At 37.9% G+C, this 21,196-nt stretch overlaps 1 protein-coding gene across 6 annotated transcripts in view; it reads left to right on the forward strand.

Annotated features, from left to right (window-relative positions):
• ULK4 (unc-51 like kinase 4) overlaps positions 1-21,196 on the forward strand; it is a 591,708-nt gene that overhangs the window by 235,818 nt on the left and 334,694 nt on the right. For all 6 annotated transcript variants that reach the window (XM_072793220.1, XM_072793224.1, XM_072793223.1 and 3 more), the window contains 4 exons: positions 1,286-1,337; positions 1,440-1,534; positions 20,050-20,101; positions 20,200-20,344. In XM_072793220.1, coding sequence (XP_072649321.1) covers positions 1,286-1,337; positions 1,440-1,534; positions 20,050-20,101; positions 20,200-20,344 — 344 coding nt within the window. The remainder of the gene's footprint in view (positions 1-1,285; positions 1,338-1,439; positions 1,535-20,049; positions 20,102-20,199; positions 20,345-21,196) is intronic.

The raw sequence follows: 21,196 nt of genomic DNA on the forward strand, positions 1-21,196 counted from the left end.
AGTATACTATTTAGGGACATATGTATATCTAGTAAAACTATTAAAAAATGTCAAGGAAATGATAAATTCATGACAGTAGTTATCTCCAAATAAATGACATGGGGTGGAGGAAACTCATGCAAAAAAAATGGGACTGTCTTAGTTCTTTCTTTCTTTCTTTTTTTTTTTTAAGTAGGCTCCATGCCCAGCATGGAGCCCAGCATGGGGCTTGAACTCAGGATCAAGACCTAAACTGAGATCAAGAGTTGGATGCTCAACTGACTAAGCCACCCAGGTGCCCCTGGAATGTCTTAGTTCTTAAGTCAAATATGGATTTAAGGATTTTCTTTATTCTTTATAGCACAAAAGCCTAAACAGATGTTCACTATATATGTGATATATAGTCATTTATATTTATCAAGTATTTTGAGAAGAACCATTGGGTCATAGTAGACTCATTTTCCCTCTAGATTAATTGCTCACTTTTTTTTTATATACCAGAGTAATCTTACATTTTAATTGCTGCTTGTTATATATAAAATATTATATACGTATTATTTTGTAAGCCAGGAGCCAGAACTCAGTATTGTGCTTCCATACATCACTAACATGGCCATGCTGCTTATTATTATTGTTTCATTCAGCTCATGTTCACAGAATACCTCTTCTGTGTGGTGCATTCAGCTTCAGACTGGGAAATTCACCCAGGGAGCTCATAGCTGTGCTGCTCAGGCCTGCTTCTAAAACAGTGTTGGGAGTCATCTTGCATGGAGGCATGGCGTTGGTGTTGGTGTTGGGGTTAATGGTAGGACATATAGAAGAGGGACTAATAACAGTGGTGAACTTTGAAGGCAGGCCTTGCTTTGCTGCATTCGGATGCAGTGTACACTCAGGGCAGATAAGGCCCAACCTTCCTTTGAGAGGACTGTTTCACCTGATTAGGTGCATCCGTACTAACTTCCAAGGAGTGAGTAAGTGTAGCACATTGGACATGGTTATGTATTAATTGGATTATCTTCACTTTTATAGAGTGACCTTTCTGTGCTTTCATTGCTATTGAATTTATTCCAGTATTAAATCTCATGGATAGTGATCTCTATGTTTAAAAAATGACTATGGTTTATAAGATATATATTATTTCATATCATATTTTAAGACCATGATTATAGTGTTTATAATATGTACGTAGTATTTAATACCTTTCGGGAATTATTTCAGTAAGAATGATAGGTACAGTTTTGGGGAAAACATATTTTCTTTCAGACTTATTTTGAAATCTTCACTTAATACTTTTTATTTTTTACAGAGTCATATTAAATCTGTAGACTCAGGAGAAACTAACATAGATGGAGCCATAGGTGAGTAAATCATGGGACATTTTACGTCTTTGTTTGAGGTACTTTGATATGGTGATTTTGCACATGAAAATAAACACCTATAATAATTAACTGTATTCCTAGGACTGATGGCATCAGAAGAATTTATCAAGATCACGTTGTCGGCTTTTGAAGCAATAATACAGTATCCTATTTTGTTGAAAGACTATTGCTCTACGGTCAGTTCTGGCAGCTTGTGAGAAAGATTTTTTTTGTTTATTCAGTAATTCTATAAGTAAAGAGACTAGTTTGCATATATTTGGTTCATATGTGTTCCTCACATGAAATAACCATTCAGAAAAGCTGGCCCCCCGCCCCCCAAAATGAACATAAGTGTCTTCTCTCCCTGTTGAGTTCTTTGGGATTTCCTTTTAAAAAAGATTTTATTTATTTATTTGACAGTGAGAGAGCGAATACAAGTAGGGGTAATGGCAGAGGGAGAGGGAGAAGCAGATTCCCTGCAGGGCAGGGAGCCTGATGGTGGAACTCGATTCTAGGACCCTGGGATCATGACCTGAGCTGAAGGCAGACACTTAACTGACTGAGCCACCCAGGCACCCTTTTGGGATTTCCTATGCTTGTTATTCTTTTTCCCTTCTGGCCCAAACTTAGCCCAGCTTGCTGCTTCTTTCCTGGTTATTTGTTGTACCCAACCAACTGCATAAACTCTTAGAACGGTGTTTCTCAGTGTTTGCACTATGGGCGTTTAGGGGACAGACCATTCCTTTTTGTGTTGGCTGTCCTGGGCATTGTAAGATGTTTAGCTGTATTCCTGGCCTCTACCCACTAGATATGGGTAGCACCCACTCCTACCTTGCCCCGTGACAAACAGGAAGGTCTTTACACATTGGCACGTGTCTTCTGGGCAGTGAAACTGCATGCATTTCATTCAGGACCTCTGCCTTAAAGCTATCCTTAGGCGAGCTGAGTGCTGACTTTAGAGGAGGGAGGAGAGGCTATGTGATTTCATTCTCAGCCACAGAAAGCCTCAAGAAAAGAAGCCAGGTAAGATGAGTCCCCTAGTTATCACTTTCTATTTTCTCTAATGGTTCTAGGGGTTGACTGAACTCAACAAGGCAGTTTGAACTTGGGATCTTTCAAGTACTTTAGTCAGTGGTGCCTGGGGCTGGAATCATCTGAAGACTCATTCACTCACATATCTGCCTCCAGCTGGGACTCTTCAGGCACCTCTCTCCATCCTCTATGTGGTCTCTCCAGCAGAGTGACTTCAGGGTGGCCTGACTTCTTACATGGCATCTGGGGATTCTGAGGACACATGTTTCAAGAGAGAGAGAATAATTATTTTTTAGGGTTAGAAACTTTCTACCAATTTTTTATGGATATTTTCTTCTCCTCCTCCTCCTCCCCCCCTTTAAAAGTGCCTTAGAACTTGTATAGTTTAACAAATAGTTGCAAAGCCAGTGCTCAAGAAATTGCCACTCAGTTAAAAAACCATGAGTGTAGCTTTGAATTCCCCTCAATCATGATTCCTTTCCTCCTGGGAGAGGGGCCACTATCCTGACTTTCATCGTAATCATTCCTATGCATTCCTTGGTAGGCCTGTCTATGCATTCCTAAACAATATAGATTGGTTTTGCCTGCTTTTGTACTTTGTATCTGTACTCTATGTGTTCATTTGTGACTTGTTTTGCTCAGTGTCTGTAGGACATCCGTGTTGTAAGTATCTCTATGGTTTGTGTTGTAAGTATCTCTATGGTTTAATTTTTCATTAGTGTATTGTATCCTAATGTTGAGTATATGCAGATACCACAATTTACTTATATTTTCTGGATAGACATTAGGCTCTTTCTGGTTTTTGGCATTTACAAAATATTGCTCTGGAGATTCTTGTGAATATATTTTGCACCACATAAACATGCAATCTTTCTAGGATACATACATAGGAATGGAATTAGTGGTTATAGAATATTTATAAACTCATTTTGTCTAGAAAATGCCATAGTGTTTTCCAAAGAGGTGGTACTAGTTTATATTTATACCAGCAGTGCAGTATCTGATTCCCACATCCTTCTCAACTCCTATTATTTCAAGCTTTATAATGAATGAATATATAATGATATTTCACCATAGTTTTAAATGGTAGGATCAAGACTACTAATGTGACTAAGTCATTTTTCAAACATTTATTGGCTGTTTGAGAATTTTTTTAAAAAATTTTTAAATTTATTTATGATAGTCACACAGGGAGAGAGAGAGAGAGGCAGAGACACAGACAGAGGGAGAAGCAGGCTCCATGCACCGGGAGCCCGACGTGGGACTCGATCCTGGGTCTCCAGGATCGCGCCCTGGGCCAAAGGCAGGCGCTAAACCGCTGCGGCACCCAGGGATCCCGAGAATATTTTAAATGAAATGCTTGTCCAGCTGTTTCTGTGATTTTGATTTTGACTTCTGTGTCATTTTTCTATAACTTACTAAGTATGTATAAATCTCCTTTAAGGCAATTATGAATTTATATCGCCCTATATAATTCAGTTTTTGTTTTATGTATTTTGATGCCATGTTATTAGGTGCATGAAAATTTAAAGTTATATCATTTTATGAAACTGATCTTTGTTTCATTGTGAAGTGACCTTTATTTCTAGTAATGCTTTTTACCTTAAGGCCTCTTTTGTCTCATTTAGTATAATCACACATACTATCTTTTGTTTAATATTTGCTGATGTATCTCTTTCATTTTTTTCCTTCCAACATCTCTCTATCCTTATGTTTTAGATCTGTGTCATGTAAATATCATATAGTATTTAAAAAAATCTTATCTGACCCATACTTAACTTTCACTGGAGCATGTACTCCATTTACATTTACTGTAATTGTTAGTATATTGGCTATCATTTTACCGTATTCTTTCAGACTTTGTCATATATATTTTCTCTTTTCCCACATCTAATTTATCTTTCTTCCTAATGACTTACATTTTTTTCATTAATTTTTTCTCTGCAGAAGATTGGCATTTAGGTACTCCTTGTTCTTTTACTGCTTATCCTAAAATTACATTATCCATATTAACTCTTTACAAGCTGAACTTAAAAGAAGTTCTCTTTTCTTTAAGTAAAATACAGACCTTTAAATAAAATACAGATGATAGGTCTGAGATCATAACTTTCCAGGGGAGCCTCCTCAGCAGTTCCCAGGAGTATTAATGTATGTGGAGGGGTTGGTGACTAGATCTGATTGCTCCTTTACTCTGAGAGTGTAATCCTCAGTTCCCAGCCCAGGGTAAGAGACTATACAAAACTGCATCTGCTGGGGAGTCCTGGACTCACATCTCTCTCTCTGGCCCTCGTGGCCTCACTGGAGCTTGTGCTTGTCTTATTGGTAGGCGCCTCCAGGGCACAATCAGGTATGCACTCATGTGTTCTACTCCACTCTGTAGTTAAGGCTTTCATTCAAGAAATTGGTCTGAAAGTTCCCCCACTGTCTTTTTCAGATCTTAAATACTTTTAAGATTTTGTTCTTTTATATTTTATCTGACATTTTGCACTGTTTTCAGTGAGAGGGTTAATTCAAATAACCATACTCACTATTACCAGAAACTGTTGTTATGGTCACTTTCTCAGCAGTGATTTCTCAATTTTTCATTGAGCTCTTACTTGCTCCATTGTTGCTTATTGATATTTTATCCTACTGAACAATAACCCCATGGATAATTTGTTAAGATCCAATATTTTTAAGTATCTGTGCTTATATGTATGCAGACATTTAATTAGTCTATTTACTAAACATGAAATGTCATCATAATAGCTACAGCCCATATTATGATAGGAAAGGCACCACTGCAATTCATGGTCTTCATAAAAAATATTTTTTAATGCTATAACCCATGGGAAATCTTCTAATTACCACTTCCTGAGCATGACTGGAATACATGAAATTGAAGATCCAGCACTCCAAGGAGCATTACATTGTTTGAAATGTTAGCACAAACTGTGTTCAAGGCTGCTGATCAATACTTTATTATATGGAAGTGATTACATGCATTTAATTCTTGATGAGCACAATTGCTAAACTCCGATTCTTTCCGGAGTTTAGACCATTTGGTTCTTTGGAGTTGGAAATCAACAGTGTGGCCTACAGAGCAGTAAAAAATATACAATGATTTGATTGTATAAAGAATTTGTTCCCATTCATGGGGGTTTCAAAAAAATTTACTAATAGCAAAGGGAAAAATAAAAGTGATTATTAGAAAGTTCTGGCAATAATATACATAAGTTGCTAAAATATATTTCAGTTTCTTTAAAAATCTAAACTAAATGGGCATCACTTTTTTAAATGGAGTCCTGCCCTTTTGTAAATTTTTAGGCTAAAGCCTGGAGGCTAATAAATATTGAATAATTTATCTTTAATTAAACCAGATTTTTGAATTAAGAGTTGGTGAGGATGTAAGGTGTGGAACTCTCAAAAACTTCTAGTGGGAATGTAAGTTGGTACAAATACTTTGGAAAACTGGTGGTGGCTATTGAAGCCGAATGTAGTATATACCATGAGTCAGCAATTTCACCTCTAAATTATACATTCAATGGAAATGTGAATGTATGTTCTCTGAAATACACATAGAAGGCTGGTTATAACTCCAAACAGGAAACTATTCAAATGTCCATCATCAACAGTCTAATGGGTAAACAATTTATGGACTAGTCATATGATGGAATGCTATGAAGCAAAGAATATGATTTATAAGTATGCTTAAGAAAATGGATAAATCTCACAAAGTTAATTCTGAGACAAAGATGGCAAATACAAAATATCATAATACAGTTGCATTAAATTTAAAAACAGGGTTGTTTCATCTATTACAAGTTAGGATAGTGGTTATTCCTGGGGCAGGTAGTAACTGGAAGGGGGAGCTATAAGGGAGCTCTGCAATGTTATTACAAAGTCTTTTTTTGATCTGGGTGCTAGTTACATGAGTCTGTCCATCTTGTGAAAGTTAACTGAGACATATGCCTAGAATTAGTATACCTTTATATATGTATGTTATATTGAATAAAAAGGTTGCATAATATAAAAGTATTTTTCAAAAATAAGTTAAAAAGTGTTTAGATCTTGGTAAATATAAGCCTTTTTTTTTTTTTTGCAAAGTAACTGATATGAATTAGCATATCTCTTAATCAGTCACTGGTATGGACTTATATTCTGTATTAGTTTCTTATTGCTTCTGTAACAAATTATCAAAACTTCAGTGACTTAAAACAACACAAATTTATTATGTTGGAGTTTTGGAGGTCAGAAGTACAAAATGGGTCTTTGGGAGTAAAATCAAGGTATCAGCATACCTGTGTTCCTTTTGGAAGCTGTAAGGGAAATATTCTTTTTCTTTGCCTTTTCCAGCTTCTAGGGGCTGCCTGTATTCCTTGGCTTATGGCCCCTTCTTACATCTTCAAAGGTGGCAGTGTAGCTAGCATCTTCAAGTATTCTCTCTCTCTGACTTCTGCTTTTTTTTTTTTTTTTTCTTTTTTCTAGAGAGAATCTTAAGTAGGCTCTATGCCCAGCATGGACTGCAACACGGGGCTTGATCTCACAATCCTGAGATCATGACCTGAGCTGAAATCAAGAGTCGAATGCTTAGCCAACTGAGCTACCCAGCAGCCCCCCTGACCTCTGCTTTTGTCGACACATCTCCTTCTCTGATTCTTACCCTCCTTTCTCCCTCTTAAGGAAATCTTTTTATTATATTCAGCCCATCTGTCTAATCCAGGATAAACATCTCAAGATCCTTGACTTAATCACATCTACAAAACCACTTTGCTGTGTAAGATTAGAAATGATCAGGTTTCAGGGATAAGGATGGTGGGCATTTTTCTGTCTACCATCATTCTGTGTACCACAAATTCCTGTTTTTATCAATGACTTCATTACAGAAATTATTTTGGTGCTCATGTTATACCAGACTTGGTCAGTGTAAAGCCTTTCAAGTTGGCTCCTACGTGCCTGTGCCATTCCCCATCATTTTTTTGAGTTAATTTTTTTTTTTTTAACTTTCTGACATAGCAAGATATTCTTGCCTCAGCTCTTAGCTTCCCTGCTCTGAGCTAGTCATTTCCACGTCAATTCTCTGAGGAACCCTATTCCTTTTCATGGAAAATGACATTAGTTGGTTAGGGCCCTATGTGTGATCCTCCTTCCTAGGATGTCTTAGCTTTTGGGAAATGTCTACATAAAACAGAGCTAGGAAATGGATACATATATATACACATATGAACGACACACTCATATGCATGCTTGCATATGCTTGTATGGACACACACACATATCCATATTTTGAAATCATGAGTTCACATTAATACTTTCAAATCCAGTCCATGTCCACATGATTCTTTCTTGCCTTCCCCCATTTCATATTTGTGTGTCCCTTCTTCCTCTGTAAAAATTCTGGCCTCCAACAGCATCATATTCCCTCATTTGCTTAATTGTATAGTGCATCTAAAATTGTTACAGAATGGCTTTACCCTCGCCAATACAAAAACAAACCTAATGAAGTCAAGGAATCAGGGAGGGAATTCCTCCCTCTCCTCTGCCTCCCAGTTGTCAGCCAGGCATGACTGGGGCTGTGTACTCTGTGCTATGTGCATAAGGTACTTGGATTGGTTCCCTTCCTCCCCTTTTAGAGTAGTTCTAATACTCACCTGCAATGCAGTTGATTTGTTTTCAATCTGCTTTTAATTATAGGTTTTCTTTACCCCTTCCTATCATTTTTTTGGCTTTATTTTTTTGAGTATGTGTAAGATAATAGCGTTAATAGCATTTCCAAAAGCCTAAGCTCTAGAAAAAGATCTGTTCAGAGCAGTGTCACTTTCTTCCCCTGGGTGGATATTCCCTCCACTCACCTCATGGCTCCATCATACCTTCCCTATGCTTACAGGTAGCTGGCTTCATTGTTTTCTGGTTTCTCATTCAGTGTTTCTGTTTTGTGAAGAGGACAGATATCTTATTTCCGCTCTTTCCTGTACAAAAGGTAACATACTATATTTTTTGCACTTTTTCGTTTCATAATGGATGTTAGAAATTACTCCATTTCAGTTCATAGAGCTCTTCCTGTTTCTTCATTGAAGTAGCATAGTGCTTCACTGTGTGTATGTGGGTCATAAGTTATTCAACCCATCTCCTGTGTTGGGATGTTTAGGTAGTAGCTAATATTTTTCAGTTCTAAACAAATAACCTCGTGCATATATGGTTTCCTATGACTAGAGGCGTATCTTCAGGGCCCATTTCCAGAGTGGTGGTTGTAGGATCAAAGGGTAAATGCATAGGGCTCACTATTTTGCCTTCCCCTCAGTAGTGTACGAAGTACACAGTAGTGCCTGTGTCTCCCAGTCCCAGTAACTGCCAATGGCAGGTGCCAGTCTTCTGAAATTTTGCCAATATCTTATGCCTTGGGAATTCTTTACCATCTTTTTAGGTATTTAATGTTGTAAAGAGGATTTAAGCAAGTTGTGTCTAGTTTTCTTAGTCGTTCTCCTCAAAAAGGGTGCTGTGCATGACCCACTCTGCCATTAGCAGAGGTGGAATTCATGTCTTTGGCATGTTTTCCCTGTATGTCCAATATTACTTTGTGTGGAGGAAAGGGGACTGGCAGTTGGTGTGAACATGTTAATTATTGTGCTGTCAGATGTACTAGATTTTCCAAGGCCTGCTGCAATGAAGGAAGTGGTGATTAATTTTCAAATGTAGGATAAGAATTTTAATTGAGTGCCTAGAATAGTAGACTTCACTTTTCAAATGATATACTTTCATCTATAAAATAAAAAATAGGAAAACCACCCCTCTACAGAAATAACAGTATAAAGCATACTTTCATCATAGATGATTATTTCAGAAATATACTTTCCACAGGTTAGATTGTTGCTTTCTTTCTTTGTGAAGAGAAAAAAATCTGAATATGGTTACATGATTATTTAAAACTATTGAACTTAATGTTCTTCATTTCTTAAAATGGAAAATCAGTCTGTTAAATGATGAAGTATCATCTCAGGCATCAGTGGCTTTAAGAACAAACAAAAGTAAGGTTTAGCCATGTGAGTGTTATTTACATATTTCAATGCCTTTGTGCTTGTCTAGCTTATGTGTCCCAGAGCTATCAGCATTTCTAAGTCAAAGACTTTCATTTCTTTTGGGACATTGAGGTTCATTAGCAACAAGCAATATACATACATATGCACACTTAGTTTTTGAGTGGGGGGGTCCAGTTTTTGAGCAAAGAAATAAAAAGTCCCTAGACTTTGGAATGTGCATTTTTTTAAAAAGGTGAACTACAACTCTTTTTTATTTTTTTTTTTTCTGGACATGTCCTTAAATGATTTTTACCACGGATTAATTTCTTTGTTGAAGAAAACAATGCTGCAAGCATCAATTAAATATTAAAATTCCTTGGATTGCTCTATACACAGGTATATTATCCTCACAACTAAAATAAGTAATGAATGATGCAATTTTATGATAGAAATCATTAGTGCAGGGGAGATTGATTAGAGTTGCAATGGTATTTACTTAAATGGTGTCTATGTTGTTTATACATTTTGTGGAAGATTCTAGAAGAGGAAAGCACTGATGAACAAACCATCTAACTTCACAGCAGCAAAAGGTACTCACTATGTATTGTCTCTGATGGTTCAGTTTCTTGTTATTTATTTACTTATTTAAAATTTTATTTATTCATGAGAGATGCACAGAGAAAAAAAAAAGAGATGCACAGAGAGAGGCAGAGACAGAGGCAGAGGGAGAAGCAGGCTCACTCTAGGGAGCCTGATGTGGGACTCGACCTCAGGATCATGCCCTGAGCTAAAGGCAGACACTCAGCCACTAAGCCACCCAGGCATCCCAGTTTCTTGTTTTTAATAGGGAGACCTAGTACCAGTGAGCAAAGCCATGCTAGTCAAAGGTGTATAGGGATGCTTGGGTGGAGTACTGGGATCAAGTCTCACATCGGGTTCCCTGCACAGAGCCTGCTTCTCCCTCTGCCTGTGTCTCTGCCTTTCTCTCTCTCTCATGAGTAAATAAATAAAATCTTTAAAAAAAAAATCAAAGGTGTAGAACACTGTCTTTGTCATATGCAATGTTGGATATTGTCATGGTTTCCTCATTGTGACTTAAAAGTAATTTGATGGGAATCCCTGGGTGGCTCAGCGGTTTAGCACCTGCCTTCGGCCCAGGGCATGATCCTGGAGACTCGGGATCGAGTCCCACATCGGGCTCCCTGTATGGAGCCTGCTTCTTCCTCTGCTTGTCTCTCTCTCTCTCTCTCTCTTTCATGAATAAATAAATAAAATCTTTAAAAAAAATAAAAGTGATTTGATAAAGGGGGTTTTTAGGTTTTTGCCTTTTTTTTTTCTTTATTACTACTTCATTGTTTCCATTTGGATTGGGTTGTCATGAAACACAGATTGAGTTCTATCCTGAGTCAGAGTGCACTCCCCATTTATGATTTTAAAATCAAGAAGCATTCTGTAACATGATTAATCAGCAATCATTCTTTGTGTCAGTATGATACAGGATTTGAATCTCTCTGGGTCTATGGCAACCAGCCCCAAGTTTAGATAAAAATCAAGGGGTGTTATGTATAGAATTGTTGAATCATCATTTCGTACACCTGAAACTAATATGACACTGTATGTTAACAACACTGGAATTAAAATTAAAAACTTAGTAAAAAATTCGTGGGTGTTAAGGAAGAAAATAATGAACGCTGTTTAAAAGTGTATTTGGAAGAGAGAATGGACAGATCTCTGGGAGGGGTGTGGGTCTCAGATTATGTGGAGGAGGACATCCTCTTTGTGTGTCAGGCAGTATGGTCTGCTGGGAGACAGAGAAAACCTGTTTCCTCGAAACATCTTCCTGGCCTTTTTATAACCATTAGGCCATAGATGGATCTGTACTGGACTTATGCTTCCTTTGTAAGTAGGGTTCTAGGTGTGGCCTTGAAGCCTGGATGCACAAAGCGGCCATGGGCAGAGGGGTAGGAAGGATAAGTAAAATTTGTGTAAATAATGAACAGGCATTGGGTGGGGGCAGGTGAGAGGAAAAACAAAGAGGAAAGAAGGCAGGAACAAAGGGGGGGGCCTAGAAGAGGCAGGCAATAGGGCAGGAGCCCCAGAGCTTGTATGGGGAGGTTGATGGGGGGAAAAAAGGTGCAGGTGATTCAAACACAACTAAAAACCAGATGTTTAATGTTTAATTGCAAATTGTTGCTGTTGCTGTTAAACAATCTGCATCACTGCAAACCCTCAGTGAAGTCTGGTGTACGTATTGACAACTTGTGAGATTTTAAATTCCGTCCTTTAAAAGGGACTACTTTCTGTCTCGGTGTTCATATGGTACCTTGAGAAAGTTGGAGATCAGGGAAGACCACCTGAATGACGACAACAGGCAGAAGCTGTTGATTTGGAGCCTGCTGTAGCAAGAAGTCAGCACCATTGCCTGCGTTTGGCAGAGACTCAAAGGCAGGCAGAGGGTGTAAAATCTTCAGTGTTAAAATAAAAAAGGGGGAAGACCTAAAGCCTATTTTTGTTGCCATAGGGGAGCTGCAGACAGACTAATGAGAAACAGGGCCTCCTATGGGATTGGTTAGGGGAGCATAATTGTCATTTGGTGGCCGGTCTTGAGTTGGAAGGGGCAGAGTACAAAAAAGCATGAAGCTGGCAGTCAGCCACCAAACCCTGACCATCCTGAGCTGCTGGCAGCAGGTGGGATTTGGCTTCCCTGCTTGCTTCCTGTAGAGGCTAGGGGACAGAGTCCTAACTGTCATAGACAGTTGGACCACCGTTCATTTGTATAATCAGTTCTGAAGCAAACAGCAATAGAAGGTGAGAAGATAATAAAATCCTAGAGTATATAAAAACGCAGAGTCACCAATGAACCATGGGGAAAGTAAATAAACCACTGCGCCTTCCCAGAAATCTGGGAGAGGACTCGAGATTTCTTATAGTGTGCAGGCCAGAGAATTTTATTTAGAACTGGAAGTTTGGGGTGACCTCAGCTGACAACTAGGATACAAAAGCAAATTAGGTCAGTCTTTCTTTCTTTTCTTTTTTTTTTTTAAGATAAATTGCCATTGTGTAGAACAAATACCTTTTAGGTTTCAAAACTTTTTTTTTTTAATATTTTATTCGTTTATTCATGAGAGACACACACAGAGAGAAAAGCAGAGGGAGAAGCAGCCTCCATGCAAGGAGCCCGATGTGGGACTAGATCCTGGGACTCCAGGATCATGCCCTGGGCCGAAGGCAGGCGCCAAACCACTGAGCCACTCAGGGATCCCTCAAAACTTTTCTTACACCCTATTCATATTAATAAGATGAATAGAGTTATAGCAGTGATATAATGAGTAGACCCCCCAAAATTTTGGGTCTTTGATTTATGTATTTATTACTCACGTATTTTTATAAGTACCTTTTGTAAACCACTTCTTTAGAACAAAGCACTGAGGGGTGCCTGGGTGGCTCAGTCAGTTAAACATCTGCCTTTGGCTCACGTCATGGTCCTGGGGTCCTGGGATCTGGCTACCTGCTCAGTAGACAGCCTGGTTCTCCTGCTCCCTCTGCTCCTAACCACCCTCCCCCAGCCTCTCCTCGTGCATACTCTTGCTCTGCAGTCTTTCTCTCAGATACATAAGATCTTTTAAAAAAACTCAAAAAACCTCACAAAGCACTGAAAATACACTAGTGAGCTGGAATAAGCCCCTGCTCTGAATAGGTTCAGTACTGGTTGGGAGGAAGAAACCAATGTAATAAAGATTGGACCATGCATGGTTTGAAAAGTGCTGTATTGGTGGTTTGCATGGGGTGTAGCCAGGAGCCCTACTCAGTCTGACAGGATCTGGTGATGATTTTTAGGGATGATTTTATTCTTGAATTAAATCTTGAAGACAGGTGGGAATTAACTCCTGATTGGGCTCCTGGGTGAGCCGTGGGGTTTAGAGGCAGATAGAATCTGGTATGCGAAGGGAGAGAAGTGTGAAATAATTTCATGAGTCATTTTAAGGTTTCTCTCCATATTATTTGAGATACTTAGTGTAATTTACTTGAAAATACTTAATCACAGAGGTATAAAATACATGCACCAGTCGGTTTTAATGTCTGCCCTCGGAAAGGTTAGTTTGTATGCTATCAGGAATACATCCTCAAGAGATGGTTGGTTAGCATTTGAAAGACTCTAATCAGAAGTTCACACCTGTGAAGTGTCTTCATCTTGATGCTTTTGTTAGAAGGATTATTTTCTTTGGTGAAATGAGTCCATTTTTAAAGCTCTCTGGATTGACTGGAAATATCGGGCAAGTAGCCCACCCTTGGAAGGGTACAAGAATCCAGTGAGCCCAATGAGATGGTACTCTTGGCAACAGACCATGATTTGTTGCTACGTTTTGTACATTGGAAGCCTTTGGCATTCTGATGAATTCCATAAACTCATTCTCGGAAACATGTTTTTAAATGCATAAGGCAAAATAAACTGCATAGGGATATAGAAGAAATCATTTGTCCTTAAATACAGATATCAAGATACTTTTTTAAAAAAAGAACAAATTTGCCCTGATGCTGGGCCTTAGGTAATCATCAATCCTGTGCTTCTTTCCCCCCTGCCCCGCATGCCCCATGATCTGCTGCCTCACCTTGAGCACCCTCTCTGCCTCTGTGTGTGAGTGACTGTATGATTTCCAGGGATTTGGGGCCAGAGGCTAGAATTTTGCTGAGTTTGTCATCATGAGCCAATCTGCTCTCTCAGTGTAGAGTTACTTTCTCCTCTCTGACTGGTATCTTGTAGTTTATATATCCAGGTAATTGTTTTAAGGTTCATCTGGATGTTTTCAAAATAAATTCAGAGTAAATTACTCTAAATATCTCAAAAAATAGGAAAAAAAAAGGCCTAAGTCCTTCTATAGATGAATCTCAAGGACTTTAACTCTTAGCAGCTAGTTACGTCAAGGACAGTGACAACAATAAAATACATCTCCCTCTCTGCCAGGAAACTCTGGCTCACCCACACATTCCAATTTACATAATGTTAATTATTTCACATTTGTGTCCATTTCCCTTCTATCCCTTAGTTGCTATTAAATTTTGATGGTGGTGGTAAAATCCCCATACCTACCTACTGCGAGCTCATCAAAATCATTTGTGTGTGTGTGTGTGTATGTATATATGTAGGTCTTCTGTAGGTCTACTTACACTTAATATTTGTGTAAATGTTGAGATGTATCAGTTATACAAATTTTTTTCTTGCATTTTTTGAAAGTAGATTTATTAAGCCTTCTGATTTGTATGGGAATATATTGAAATGTTTCACTTTCTTAAATTTCTTTTGTTAAATTTTCTTTGAAATTTCTGCTAAAATTCTACTCCAAGAACTGTTTCTTTGCTCTACACTCCCAAATAACTAACATTTTAAAACTTTAATTTTCATCTGTTCTTTTTTGCTCAAATCATTGTATGTTTAATTCTAAGCGAACATTTTTCCCAAAGATATGTGGTCTTTTTCCTTGTTAGGATTTTAAAACCAGCGATCTTTCCCTGAAAACCATATATTATTTTGATTTATGTAGTTATTGAATAGAATATAATTAAAATGGATGAAATTGTTTTTCAGTTTTTATCTCCCTTGCCTTGCTTGAATTGCTAAGCATCCAGACATTTTCAGTGTAATTTTATTTCTATTTTTCACTCTGTGTTTTTATGGGTAGTTTTCATTTGATAATGTAATCAACAGTCATTGTTCAGCAAAAATATGAATTAAAGGTGAATAGTCGAATAATCTTCTGAATTGTCTTGTAGTCTTCATTTACATATTGTAGCAAGCATTTTATTTCTCCATTACTATCTTGTACCTGTTTACTTCTAAAGGATCATTCTCAGTTGGAAGGATTGAATTTGTATCATCCTGAGATACAACAATAATTGCCTTCAGTCATTCAAAGGAAAACTGTTAATTAAAAAATTAAATGATTTTATAATGAACTAGATTTCTTCTTTTAAAACTGATGAAATATATTTTTATTTTTTTAAGATATTATTTATTCATGAGAGACACAGAGAGAGAGAGGCAGAGACACAGGCAGAGGGAGAAGCAGGCTCCCTCTGGGGAGTCTGATGCGACCCCGGGATCACAATCTGAGCCAAAGGCAGACACTCAACCACTGAGTCACCCAGGTGCCCCATGAAATATATTTTTAATACTGAAATTTACATTTAATATGTATTTAAGGCTATATTGTTTCAGGCTACAGAGTGTCATGCTGTCAGATCTTTTTACAAGTTGATTGCTTTCATGAAATACAATGATAAGAAATTTACACATTCCACTTTTGAACTCTTGAAGTCAGATCTTCAATGAGTATCTTTGAACATGTCACATAGACATGGAATTGCTGGGTTGCAGGGTGTGTTCATCTTCAGCTTTGGTTGTTGTGAAATTCTTTATCCAAGTTATATTGGTTTACTGATTTATTGTGGTATGCGAGTACCTATTTTCCCCTAGTTTTGCAAGTTCTTGATATTAATATGATTTCTTAACTGGGTATATGTATCTCATTGACACGCATTTTCATTTCTCTGACGATTAGTGGGTTTGAGTAGTTTTCACATGTTTGTTTGTTGGCTATTTGTGTATTCTCTTTGGGGAACTACTTGTTCCTATCTTTTATCCAGTTTTGAGAGTTGTCTTTTTCCATTGATTTCTTTTATTCAGCATATTAATCCATTGTCAAATATGGAGATTGTAGAACTTCTTTGAAGTCAGTGGCTTTTCTTCTCATTTTGTTTATGGGGACTCATCTGATACAAATGTTTTTTAAATTTTCGATTGCACTTTTTAAATGTTATTTAAGAAGCCCTTTCCTACTTTATATTACAAAACTATGCTATCATATTTTCCTTTAAAAGCCATTTTTTTTAAACTGGTAGATATTTAATCCTCCTGTAATCTTTTTTTTTTATTTTTATTTATTTATGATAGTCACAGAGAGAGAGAGAGAGAGAGAGGCAGAGACACAGGCAGAGGGAGAAGCAGGCTCCATGCACCGGGAGCCCGACGTGGGATTCGATCCCGGGTCTCCAGGATCACGCCCTGGGCCAAAGGCAGGCGCCAAACCGCTGCGCCACCCAGGGATCCCTAATCTTTTTTTTTTTTTTTAAGTGTTCTCTGGTGGTATTTTTTTTTACCAAACAGATAGCTAATTATACCTATAACTTTAAATGAATAGTCTATATGTTTTTGCACTATATGTTTTTGTTTATGTTGATAATGCTCTTATATGCCTCTTGCTGAGTTCCCATATGTGTCTATTTCTAGGCTCTCTGTTGCATTCCTTAAATCTCTTTATCTAACCCTATGCTTGTACCACTTTATTTCCATCTGTTACGATAAACCTGGAAACTTGGGAGAGTAAATCATTCCTGCCCACAATTTGTTGAAAATTCTTTATTCTTGTTTTTTTTTTTTTTTTTTTCCCATTGTTGAAAACTAACCTCTGTGCTCTAGAGCCAAAATGTAACAGAATGACAGCATTAGGGTATAAAGATGGGAGACACTTTATTACTTTGCCAGGCACGGGAGGCTGTAGCAAGCTAATGGCTCCAAGACTGTAAGCCTACCCAGAGTATGAGACTGAGGGGTTTTATAGGAAGATACAGGGTCTGAATGGTTTTGATAGGAATCTGGTACATGTCCTGCTGGCTGTCTCCATCATGTCTTTAAGGTGTTCTCATGACTAACACTGGTATGGCCATCTGAATCTTGTTAAGTATATATTGAAGTGACATCAGTGAGATGTCGGGGTCAGCTCAATGTCAATATTGATACTGAGTTCCTGGAACCAAGGATTCTACAAAAAAAACAAGTGAGGGGAGGGAGCAGCTTCAAAAATGAGGAAGAGAAAAATTTATTCAAAGTTAAGCCTTGTTCACCCACTAGTGTGTCCCTTTTGATTTACATCCATCTTTCTGTTTCTATAACAGTATCACTACTTTCCAAATACATTGTGGAATCGATATGAAGAGTTTATGAAAACCTCCTTGGAATATACATTAGAATTATGGGTTAATTTGAGGAGAGGTGACCTCTCGGAGTCTTCTCATCAATGACTATGTGTTACCTTCATTTATTCCTTCTCTGATAAGGAAAAATGAGTTTCTGCCCTAATATCATTTTTCTTCTCTGAAGAACTGCCATAAAATTTTTTTTTTATTTTCAAGTAATCTCTATATCCAATGTGGGGCTTGAACTGACAATCCCAAGATCAAGAGTCACATGTTCCTCTGACTGAGCTGGCCAAGTCCCCCTCTCTGAAGACCTTTTTAAAACATCTCTTGCAAGGCAGGTCTCCTGGCAGACTTTGTCTTCTGTTTTTGTTCATGAGAAAATCTTTATTTCTTCCTTTACTTTTGAGGGATAGTTTCACTCAGAATTCTAAGCTGGTGTTTTTCTCTCTCAACACTTTGAATATTTCACTTCCATATGATCTATCAGGTAAAATGAACTGATAAATGAATCATTAGTGTGAGGTTTTACGTGTGTGAAGCTTGAAGCCACATCGTGTTCATGGTTTGCTGAACCTGTGGTTTCAGAGGCTGCAATTCCCTCCAGAGTCCTTGTTTTCATCTCTTCTATTGTTTTGGGTTTCTCTAATAACTCCTTCTGACATAAAGCCCGTGTCTTGCAACTCTCAGTTGTCATCTGTGTTATCATACAGGAGCCATGTCAATGTCATGGTAAGCTGTGGCGGGAGAGGAAGTGTCCCACAGTCCTACAGAATTCTTTCTGTGAGCCTGTGCATTTGACCTCGACAAGTCCTTCTCAATTGTTTCCCTCCACAGGGGAGAGAGGAAGGCTTAGAGGATGCCAGAGTTGGGTCTGTCCTTCCCGTGTCAGTTAGGTTCTGGTAAAATAATGACCCCTGTGTCCAGGCCTTAGTTAAGGAGAAAAGAATGCTCTGAGCATGTTTCACAATGGTTAATTTTTTCCTCCTTCTGCTGGAATCGTGAGAGGTTCGCCTCTGATCTTTACCCTGAGCATCTAGTGAGGATTCTGGAAAGTAAACTCCTGGGTGTGTGGAAGATCCACTAAGACTGGGTTCAGGCTCTGACAATTTCTCAGTGACTTTTGCAGTTCTTGTACCAGTTGCTGGCTCCCGTGACGATTTATGTGCCTACTAAGCTATGATTCTCTGTATTTGCCTGGCTCTTTGGTTTGTAGGACAATTGTTTGTTCCATGACCTCAGTTCTCTGAGGTGTCTGAGAAGAGTTGTTGATTTTGTTTGTTTGGCATTTTTCTTGCTTTAAAGATGATTGTGACAACTCTGAAGCTTTTTTTCAGAAGTCTATCGATGATCATACCTGTAAATGTTTTCTGCATTTTTTCCTGTAAAAGTCATAATATCATAGATTCCTTAGAATTTTATTGTAGTTGTAGATCGTATCTTATTTCTGTTATTTAATTGGTCAATGTAGGCTTATAGGAATACTGATGATTTTTGTCTCTTCATCTTCTCTCTGATGATCTTGCTTTTTGGCCATGCTTAACAGTTTTTCAAACTTGAATTGGAAACTTAGATCACATATCAGTCCTACTTATCCAAAATCTTTAAGATAGGTGTTGATCATGTTAATAGGTGTTAATAGTAGGATACATTTCTTTCCTTGGCATGGTTTTTGCTTTTGATATAACTGCAAGTTTAGAACTGTCCAGATTCCTTAGTGCAGCATGATGTCTATGCTTTGAGTGATGTGACATCACTTAATGGAAGAGGGTAAACAAAACATCTCTAGTTCTTAGGGTTCTTGCATAAATATCTAGATACAATATTATACATAAGCTTATTATATAAGGTGGAGCTAGAATAGGTTGACATTGATGGGCTATTATCCATGTTGTGGAGATCTTTACCTGTGGAGGGCTTCCTTTCATTGGTTTAGACCGCAAGATGGTATTGTTGGGCTGTGATCCGTTTCTCCTGCCCTTTTATCAGTGTAGAGAGAACAAGTACATGTACATATTTCAGGATCAGGAATAAATTCAAATGTAAACAACACGAATTTTGTTTATTGTCACCAAACGTTAAATGGGGGAGTAGGTTTCCAAATCAGACTGTGGAAACAATTTGTCCTTTTTTTATTGTTTATTTTCATCCAGGGGAATAAATTGGTTATTTTAGAGTAGATTTCAAACCATATATGATTGTGCTCTGAGTGAGGAAATCCTAGAAGTAGTTTGTGTAGTAGATTTACATCTTTGAATCTCTTTAGCACCCAAGATTAATTTGTCATGGCTCTTTGATGTATTTAATAAAGCGTGAGGATTGAGTGTCTCCTTTTCCCCCAATATTTTGATTATGTAGTTTAAACTAGAGTAATGATCACCAGCTTATATATATTAATTTGGTGGTTTAATGTCAACCCATGCCAACCAGATTTTGTGTTATATACTAAAGTTCCTTTATAAATTATGAAGGTTTGATGAATTACTGTTTTGATGATCATACTGTCATTTTGACCTGAGGACTTTTTCAGAGTTAAATGAGCTTGGTGGTTTATTAAATGTCATGCAGAACTTAAATCCAGGATAAATTCAGCTATTGATTCTCCCCCCTCTTTTGATTAGTGATTCTGTCAGTGCAAAAAGCACAGATAGTAGTTAATACCAGTGTTGTGATCAGAAAGATTTGAACCAGGTCTTTTACATCTTTTCTTTAAGGTTGTTGACTACATCCTGCCACCCTTGGTCTCCTTGGTTCAGAGCCAAAATGGTAAGTGTGACCATGTCAACAAGAATGCCTTGGGTACACTTCTGTCTTCATTCTGTCTCCACGTACTCACATTCTTAGCATTTTTTTTTTCTTTCAAGTGGAGTGGAGGCTCTTCAGCTTGCGGTTGCTCTCAGAGACCACATCTTTACTCGTGAACCAGGAGGTTGGGGATGGCAAGAAGGAAGCGAATGTCAACTTTGACAGCAGTCTGCTGGCTCTCATTAGAGATGTCTTACTTCCCCAGTAAGTCCCATGTGCTGCATTCATGCAGAGAAGTGTAGGATGTTCAGGATGCTTCCTTCAAACTAGGTCTAATGATGGAATTGGAGGCTCGATGTCCTTATTTTTTTGTACATATGCTTATGTACTCACTGTAAAAGAGGTCCAGAAACAGAAGCAGCAGTGCCTACACTGCATAGAACCCAGGAGAATCCATTTAGAGCCTTACCTGTTTTCCCAAAGGCACATGACTCTGAGGCTATGCAGATTTAAAGGGGTTTGTGGCCAGAGAGGTAAAGTTTATTATTCAGGGTCAACATTACAAGACTACTGGAACATGGAATTGGGATGTTTCCTAGTTCTACTCTGAAATAATAGAGATGGAAAGAAATCTTCCTTCACCCCAAACTCTTGGAATGGAAAAAAAGCTTATTTATAAACAGGATATTTTGGTGGGGCGGGGAGAGTTGGTGGTGGTGCTAGAACACCACATAATAATGACTATTAATTAATACAATGGGATCATATTTTTCCTTGACTCCACTATGCACATACCAAACATTTAGTAGGGTGATGACTGAGAGGACCCAGTCTAAATGCATGAAACTCTAAAATGACATAATTGAAGCACATTGAATTTTTTTCTACCTCACTATGAGTCTTGTCAAACAAAAGTACAGGGCTACCTTGTTTTATTATGCTTTGCTTTATTGTGCTTCAGAAGGTCTGTGGCAACCCTCCATCGAGCAAGTCTATTGGTACCATTTATCCAATAGTATTTGCTCACTTCACGTCTTTAGGTTACATTTTGGTAATTCTCCACAACGTTTCAAACTTTAGTTTTTTAGTAATAAAATTTTTTTAAAATCAACGTAT

The sequence above is a fragment of the Canis lupus genome, chromosome 22, assembly GCF_048164855.1.
Source record: "Canis lupus baileyi chromosome 22, mCanLup2.hap1, whole genome shotgun sequence".
NCBI classification, from domain to species: domain Eukaryota; kingdom Metazoa; phylum Chordata; class Mammalia; order Carnivora; family Canidae; genus Canis; species Canis lupus.